The 8,701-nt window shown below is 38.3% G+C and overlaps 2 protein-coding genes across 2 annotated transcripts; both read left to right on the top strand.

Moving 5' to 3' along the window:
- The first annotated feature begins 2,494 nt into the window (after window positions 1-2,494).
- Window positions 2,495-5,662, top strand: LOC114184378. The gene is made up of 3 exons (XM_028071691.1): window positions 2,495-4,575; window positions 4,658-4,922; window positions 5,213-5,662. Exons 1-3 carry the CDS (start codon window positions 2,495-2,497, stop codon window positions 5,660-5,662), a joined length of 2,796 nt encoding a protein of 931 aa, XP_027927492.1.
- Window positions 5,663-6,069: 407 nt separating this feature from the next.
- Window positions 6,070-8,048, top strand: LOC114184377. Its single transcript, XM_028071690.1, has 5 exons — window positions 6,070-6,644; window positions 6,741-6,867; window positions 6,961-7,239; window positions 7,327-7,431; window positions 7,512-8,048. Exons 1-5 carry the CDS (start codon window positions 6,070-6,072, stop codon window positions 8,046-8,048), a joined length of 1,623 nt encoding a protein of 540 aa, XP_027927491.1.
- Window positions 8,049-8,701: the final 653 nt, after the last annotated feature.

Genomic DNA, 8,701 nt, shown 5'->3' with positions numbered 1-8,701 from the left:
CCAGAGATTTGAGAGGAAGGACGGTGTCCCCGCACAACTGCTACTGAGGGTGTCCCGTTCGACTAGACCGTCACGGTGTCGTCGCTGCCATTGTTCTGTTGCTGCGACATTGGCGGAGAAAATTCCGGTGAGTAGGGTTTGATTCTCTTCTTTTCGCCATCTCATCCCTCTATTATTAATTTCGTGTTTTTGTTTGTGTGATGAACACTGAGGCTGCGAGGGATGATCGTTGTTTCATAGTGCCACAGTTTTTGGGATAGCTCTTGGCGCGATAGAGGCTGCTAAATTGGTGATTGCACCATCGACGGAGGTTAGTGGAACTGATAATGTTAACTGTGGAGGAAGTGTTGGCAACTATATGTTTAGTTTATCTTGTGTTGTTATGATGCATATGCTTTTCTGTCAATTTGTCCCTGAGCATTTGCAATTAAATATAACACCTATGATTATTTGATGTTGTCATGAATTGGTGTTGTGCTTTCATTTGTTTAGTTGCGATTTGGCCAATGTTGTGATTAAATGCTATTGTGCTTTCCTTTGTTTGGGTCTGAATGGGAATTTGCACAATTCCAATTGCATGATTCTAGTTATAAAATGGGCTTGGTTTGTTCAAGAATGGTTCTTGAGGCAAATTGGGATTTAACTCGGGACATTGAACCAATAATCTGTATGGCAGCATTTATAGCTTGTGAAATTTGTTATTGAGTCTTGGGCTTAGTTTTTGTTTCCTTTTCTTTGTTATTTATCTAGCAGTGCAAAGGCCTAAGTTTGGGGGTGTGATAACTCCCAGTTTTGTAGTAATTTTAGAGGCCAAGATTGTATTTGTGTAAGCTTTATAGAGTGCATTTGAGCATGCTACTTGCATTCCTTATCTTGGTGCAGTGAAATCTATTTAAGTGAGGTTCTAATTCAGTTTCAATCTATTATTTCTTAAGCCTCATTGCATTCCTAATTCTCTTGCCAAATCCTTTAACACGGTTGCTTTAGCCTCCTATTACTTTGAGTGATTGTTACGTTAATTCTAATTAACTCCAGCCTTTGATTTTTGTACCTTAGTTTCTAAAACTAAATTAACTCTAGCATTTGAATTATATTTCTTTTTCCTACCTTTCACGTTTAGGCTTTGGTTAATAGCAACCTATTCCTACACTAAGACTAATACTCATTCTAGTGGCTTCTTATATAAGCCCTAATGCAGAAATTAATATAGTGACAAGCTAATTAAGTAGTTATGAACTTTTGTTCTATTGAAGTTTGTATATGTTGTTTGTATTTCATTTCAATTTCTGCCTTTGCCTTTGATTCATGTTGTAATGGAAATTTGAAAACTTTATCATTTTATCTTGATTATGATAGGGGAGGAAAGGGTAAGGGTCAGGGAGGTTGTGGACCTAAATTGACAAGAGTTGCGAAGGATTCCCCTAAAAGGGTTGTATTTTTGTGAGGTATTTCTTTCCATTTGCCCTCAATTTTTACATTTCTTATATTCATTCATTATAATTTTTAGCAGAGCATACATGGCTGATTTTTGAGTTATAAATGTGATGAGTTGATGATCTTTACATGTAAAAAGACATAAAATTAAATACAAAGAAACTTGGTGCCTTAGTCACGTTGTATTGCTCATTAAGGATGATGTTCTACTATTGGTTCATAGTCAAGAACGTCAACCTTGCTTTCTTTCTCATCTTTAATTAACTATTGTATCAATATTAATTTTGTTCTGTGGTTTTGTTCTTAGTCACTTTATGTGTTGTGTGGTTGGTTTAATTGGTAGAGTGGTTCAGTGGGTTTCCTTAAGGGTAGTTGGGTTTCTTTAGTCACTAGTATTTTGTTTTTTGTTGTTTTTTGAGTGCTTCCAAAACCAGTAATAGAATTAATGATGCATTCTACTCCTCATTTCAATTTTTGTTGTTTTTTGAGTCTTATATACAGCCACTAAAACATTGCTTTGAATGTTTAATCATGCATACAAGTTAGGAATAGAAAAGTATTTAAATTTGAGTACACTGCTAAAAATGTAATTATAGCAGAGTAACAAGCGAACCTCTTTTCTCAATTTCCTCTCATTCTTTTCTACTGCACTTTGTCCCTCTTATGTTATAACTAATCTTACCATTTAAGGTTTGTAAGATACGAAATAGAAATTGGTAATCAGAGGTTTCCTTTCATGTTGGACTTAAGTAGTAATAGGTTTATTACTTAAGCCCCGTGTTCTTTGACTACCACAAAAGTAACATTGTCATTGTTTGCCTTCTCACAGAACATGGGTGAAGTTCCTAGCCACCGTCGTTGGGTGTATGACCGTTGTTACAGTGGTAGGAGAGGCTTGAAGGAAACTTTTGTGATAGGAGTTGAACAGTTTATTTAGACTGCTCGACAATATAAATATTATGCTCTTGAGGGAGGGATTAGATGTCCCTGCGTTAAGTGTGAATGTACTCATATTTTGAAAGATGAGGAAGTTAAAGTTCATTTATACAAAAAAGGGTTCATGCCAGATTACTGGATTTGGACATTTCACGGTGAAGAAGTGCCCTCTGTTTATTCGGGTAAACATGACACACATTTACCTAGTTCAAACACGGTGGATCATACCTCTGAGATGAATCAAATTATGTATATGCAAGAGATGTTGAGTAATGCTCTTGACCAACATGATTCATTTGAAGAAGCAGACGGGAGTCATTTAGAAGAGTCTCCAAATGACTTCACTCAGAGATTTTACAATTTATTAGCAGATGCCAATGAACCTGTATTTGAAGGGGTTACAGAGTCTAAATTGTCAGTATGCATTAGACTTTTGTCCCTCAAATCCAACTGGAACATTTCCAACCAAGCATTGGACAACATTGCAAAACTCATTTTAGATCTAACACCACCAAATAATTCTTTGCCCAAGAATTACTATGAAGCAAAGAGATTAGTTTCGAAGTTGGGATTGGAGTCTAAGAAGATTAATTGTTGTATGAACGGCTGTATGCTTTTCTATGACAATGATAATGGAAAAAATGATGCATCTTTGCTCCAATGCAAATTTTGTGGACACCCTCGATATTGTACACTCCATGGAGGCCAGAGGCAAAAAAAACCAATTTCATTGAAGTCCATGTTCTACTTGCCTATAATTCCAAGACTACAAAGAATGTTTGCTTCAATGCAAACAACACAACATATGACATGGCATTATGAGAACAAAATAGAAGGCATGCTACGTCATCCATCCGATGGACAAGCTTGGAAGCACTTTGATCGAAAGCATCCTTCCTTCGCCAGTGATCCCCGTAACGTTCGACTTGGTCTCTGTTCAGATGGATTTAATCCGTACATCCAGGCATCGTCATCACCCTATTCTTGTTGGCCTGTGATTGTTACTCCTTACAATCTTCCACCTGAGATGTGTATGACTAAGCCTTATATGTTTTTGACGTGTATAATACCAGGTCCATCTAATCCAAAGGCATCGATAGATGTTTATCTAAAACCTTTGATTGATGATTTGAATAAGCTGTGGAGTGGTATTTGGACGTATGATGTTTCAAGGAAGCAAAATTTCCTAATGAGGGCGACTTTGATGTGGACTATTAATGACTTCCCTGCATATGGGATGTTATCCGGTAGGAGCACACATGGTAGATTAGCTTGTCCGCATTGTATGGAGCATACTAAGTCGTTCACATTGAATTATGGTCGGAAAAGTTGTTGGTTTGATTGTCATTGTCGATTCTTGCCAAGTGACCATCCATTTAGGAGAAACACTAGGGCATTTCGCAAAGGAGAAGTTGAAACGGATGGGCCACCTCCGAGGTTGACTCCATCACAACTTTGGAGAAGAGTCAAACATTTTCCAAAAGTGACTGAAAGTGGTCTCATAAGGATCGATGGGTATGGAAAGTGGCATAATTGGACTAAAAAAAGTATCTTTTGGGATCTTCCATATTGGAAAGATAACTTGCTAAGACATAATCTTGATGTCATGCATATAGAAAAGAATTTCTTTGACAACATCTTCAACATAATGATGAATGTCAATGGTAAGACAAAAGATAATGACAAAGCAAGAAGAGATATTGGTTTATATTGTCGGCGCAAAGACTTGCAGTTGAAGTCACAGGGCGATGGGAAGTGGCTCAAGCCAAAAGCAAATTATACGATGACAAAAGATGAAGCTAAAATAGTTTGTCGTTGGATCAAGGAGCTTAGAATGCCAGATGGTTATTCTTCAAACTTGGCAAGATGTGCTGATATTGAAAAGGGTAGTATTCATGGTATGAAGATTCATAATTGTCATGTATTCATGGAGACATTACTCCCTATTGCGTTCAGCTCGTTGCCGATACATGTGTTAAATCCTCTAATAGAAATTAGTCAGTTCTTCAAAGACTTGTGCTCAACGACACTAAAAGAGGATTCATTACAAAAACTGGAGGAAAATATTCCTCTTATTATTTGCAAATTGGAAAGAATATTTCCTCCAGTATTCTTTGATAAAATGGAGCATCTCCCTATTCATCTTCCATATGAAGCATGGCTTGGCGGACTAGTACAATATAGGTGGATGTATCCATTTGAAAGGTGATATGATTACTTAATTGTTTGAACTTTGAACTCTTATTCTCATGTTCAATTCTAATGTGCACATTTTTTATTCGTAAAGATTTATGGGGGATTCAAAGCGTTCTGTAAAAAACAAAGCCAGAGTAGAAGGATCCATTTGTGCAACTTACTTGCATCGTGAGACCACATACTTTTGCTCTCACTATTTTCAAAACTTCACGTTGTGTCCGAAAAATCGTAGGAATGAAACACAATGGCAAAGTCAAACATCTGAGTCAACATTATCGGTGTTTAAACAAGTTGGTCGTCACGCAGGCAAGGAGTGCACTTATTGGTTAACTGATGTTGAATTCAACTCTGCTCATGTGCATATGTTAATTAAGTGCACTGAAGTTAAACCGTACCTTGAGTAAGTTCTAATCCCATTGTCTACTACTTAAACGGTAAATTCCTTTTAAGGTATTTGTATTCACTGTATTGTTAATCTTCCTTTGACAGCTCATTCCTTGTAGCTGAGCAAATACCTCAAGGAACGTCTTCTACCAACATATACTCAAATTTTCCTCATTGGTTTAGAAACCAAGTGCAGTCTTCTTAGTTCAAGAACCTTTGTTGCTAAAGTTGACTAAACTTTCAATTTTCACACAATTTTTAGGTTTACAACGAGCCATTATGTGTTAGAAATCAAGAGTTAAGGGATTTGGCAAACCAACCCATGAGATGCGTGAAGGAGTGGCACACATACTTTGTCAATGGATACAAATTCCACACTAATGCATGGTCGAACGGGAAGAAGACAATTAATTGTGGTGTGTACGTGAAGGGCCTCACAGAGGGTGGTTATGATGATTTTTATGGAATAATTCATAAAATATATGAGCTAGAGTACAACACCTCTACTTATCCAAAGAAAGTTGTTCTTTTTTATTGTAAATGGTTTGATCCTTCTAGAAATGGTACAAGATTACATCCTACGTATAATACTGTCGAACTTCAAATCAATTTAAGATACCCACCATTTGATCCATTCATTCTAGCAAATAATGTTAAACAAGTTTATTATGTCCCGTATCCAGCATTTCGGAACATCAACAAACGTGGTTGATGTGTTGCAATACAAACTAAGCCTAGGGGTCGTGTTGAGTCAAATAAGGTGGAAGATGATATTCCCTATCAAGTTGATGAAATGTCACATGCCCATCAAATAATTGAAGTTGAAGGTGTCTCTACATTGCATGACCTTGGTGGGGATGGTGAAGAATTGGAAGAAGATGAAGTAGAAGAAGAAGAAGAAGAAGAAGACGACGACGATGATGATGATGATGAAAATTATGAAGTCATGAACGATGATAGTGATGATGATTAATTTTTAATATTTATAATTTGTATTGTGTGTCATTGTTGTTGTGTAGTTGTAACATGACCTTTTACCTTTTAATATTTGTACGTATAATTTGACATTAATATTCATCGTTTATTTATTCTAATAGTATTTATTGAAAATAGTGCACAATGTCATCCGGGGGTCCACCTAATCCTGGCAAGGGGAAAGAGGTAGCAAAACCAAAAAGGGCACCAAAAAGGCCACGCTACCTAATAAAAGTTCCTCCTGCAAGACCATCCACATCTAGTCCATCCACTCTTGCTAACACACATAGTGCAGCCTTACAGTCAACCTCTGTAGGTCTTGCACCCATACCATTACCTTCCCCATCCGTTCCTGCAGTTGAACCCACACCACCTCCTATTATGGTACCCATACCACCTCTTGTAATGGTACCCACACCACCTGTTGTTATGGTACCCACAGCACCTCCTCTTATGGTACCCACACCACGCCCTCCTTTGGTACCTACACCACGCCCTCCTGTGGTACCCACACCACCTCCTGTGACGGTGCCAATGCCACCCCTTTTTGTGCTATCACAACCTTCTTCTTCACCATCTACTGCTGTTGCTGCCATACCTTCTCCATCATCAGTCCCTTCACCTAGTGATCCTGCCTCTTCTGGTCCCACTGATGCAGATGCTGCTTTTGTTGACCCTCCTCCCAATGAACGACCCACGATTGAACCTTATGGGAAAGGGTAAGAATAACTTCTCCCATCTTAAAAACTATTTTCTTTTACATGACTTATTTTACCTTGCCCTTTTGTGAGTTAATTTTCTTAAATCATGTGCAGGTTTTATCCTTCTAGAGTTGCTTCCCAGGCCATCACAAGGTCTATTAAACAACAATATTTGACTGCTTGGTCGACATGGGGAGCAATACCTCCAGCAGATAGAGATGTATTTTGGCAACGCTTTAAGGTAAACATATCACCAATCTTTTTAAATATTTAATAATTGTGTATGTTAATCATGCAATTCAATTGATGATTTGTACTTTATTCGTTGTCGCAGAGGAAGGTTCAGTGGAGACCTGAACATGAAGCTCAAATTCACACAAATTTTAACTCTAGAGCTTCACATAGGCTCTCGGAGATGTTTAGAGAGGCCAGAATTGCAGGACAACGACCTTATTGGCTTGGGGATGATGTGTGGAATCAATTGCTGACACATTGGAATTCTCCAGCCTATCGCAATAAATGTATTACAGCCCAAAGGAACAGAGCTTCCCCCAAGGGTGGGAGCCTACACACAGGCAGTTCCATTACTACTCATGAGCATGCCATTCATATGGTAATAAACTTCTCTCTTAAGTAATTCATCACACTCTGAATTTTAATAATTTATGCTTAAAAATTAACACCATATTTTGTTTTACAGGCACAAGAGCTTGGCCGATATGTGCACATTGATGAGGTTTTTCAACAAACCCATATCCGTAAAGGATCCAGCGAGTATGTTGATGAAAGATCTCGGAGGACCCATGTAAGCAACACTTTCATTACTTTTCCATAAAAGTATATTGTTGACCCTATTTCACTAATACCTTCTTGTTTACTTGATAGGAAGAATTTGAAAATAGACTTTCACAGGTAAGATCTGAGCAAGGCTCTTGTGTTAGTCCATCAAATCCTAATGTTGATCCTACAACAGAAGACACAATTAGGACTCAGTGTTGGGTTGAGGTTGTTGGTGGAAAGAATAAAGGAAGAGTATATGGGGCAGGCCAACTTGCTGCAAACTCAGGTGCAAGCGGTAGCCTCAGGCGCCAACCGTCTTCTTCGTCTTCCAGTGCTGAGGACGTTACGTACCTCAGACAAAGACTAGAAGCCCGTGATCAGGCTTATGAGGAATTAAAAGGCCAATTTCAAAACTTACACAATCTGGTCTTGACATTGCTGCCTCCTGACCATCGTGCCCTTCAACAACCTCAATCCAACATAACACCGTCTCAACAGCAACCCGAAGCAGTCCAACCCAGCACAGTCCAGCCTACAGCAGTCCAGCCCGCACCAGTCCAGTCCACACCAGTCCAACCCGCACCAGTCCAGCCCGCAACAAATCCTGAGGACTCTGATTTGGATGACTACTTAGACTATTAGGACCAGATGTCAGAGTTACTCAGGACTATAGTTTTTAGTTTGATTGAGTTTTTCAGTTTGAATAATAATAAACACTTGATTCTTTCACTTATGTGATACGGATGATTGTTTGTAGTACTATCATTGAGGACTAGTCTTTACTTTGATTGAGTATAAACATTTGATTCTTTTACTATGTTTATGTTTAAATAATGTAGACATATATGTTTATGTTTAATATTGGAGTTGAAGTAGATATCTACTATTTGTTTAGAATGGATCGGATATTATAATTGGCTGGTCTGTTTCTGAATGTTTGTGATTTGCAAGTCTGGTTAATTATGTGCAATTTTGGCAAACATGCAGAACAGACTCTGCAGTCTGATGAATATTTACCAACGGCATTACCGACGGATGTATCCGTTGCTGAAACTCGTACAACTCTTTCCGACGGATCCTCCGTCCGTCGGGAATTACCGACGGATTAATCTGTTGGTAATTACCCACGGACGACTTATCCGTCGGTAATTACCCACGGACGACTTATCCGTCGGTAAACATTACAGACAAGCCTGTTACCGATGAATGATTTGCCGTCGAAATTCCATCAAAAATTATCAGTTACTGACAGAAATGAGTTTTTACCGACGGATGTGGACATCGGTAAAATACGA

The sequence above is a fragment of the Vigna unguiculata genome, chromosome 5 (assembly GCF_004118075.2).
Source record: "Vigna unguiculata cultivar IT97K-499-35 chromosome 5, ASM411807v1, whole genome shotgun sequence".
NCBI classification, from domain to species: domain Eukaryota; kingdom Viridiplantae; phylum Streptophyta; class Magnoliopsida; order Fabales; family Fabaceae; genus Vigna; species Vigna unguiculata.
This window is presented reverse-complemented; position numbering and strand designations above follow the sequence as displayed.

Excerpts from the sequence above, each read along its gene's own strand:
- LOC114184378 (XM_028071691.1), top strand. The coding sequence starts at position 2,495 with ATGCCAGATTACTGGATTTGGACATTTCACGGTGAAGAAGTGCCCTCT. Across the intron at positions 4,576-4,657 it reads TGGATGTATCCATTTGAAAG|ATTTATGGGGGATTCAAAGC; the intron begins GTGATATGATTA and ends TTATTCGTAAAG. Across the intron at positions 4,923-5,212 it reads TTGAATTCAACTCTGCTCAT|GTTTACAACGAGCCATTATG; the intron begins GTGCATATGTTA and ends CACAATTTTTAG.
- LOC114184377 (XM_028071690.1), top strand. The coding sequence starts at position 6,070 with ATGTCATCCGGGGGTCCACCTAATCCTGGCAAGGGGAAAGAGGTAGCA. Across the intron at positions 6,645-6,740 it reads ATTGAACCTTATGGGAAAGG|GTTTTATCCTTCTAGAGTTG; the intron begins GTAAGAATAACT and ends AATCATGTGCAG. Across the intron at positions 7,240-7,326 it reads ATGAGCATGCCATTCATATG|GCACAAGAGCTTGGCCGATA; the intron begins GTAATAAACTTC and ends TTTGTTTTACAG.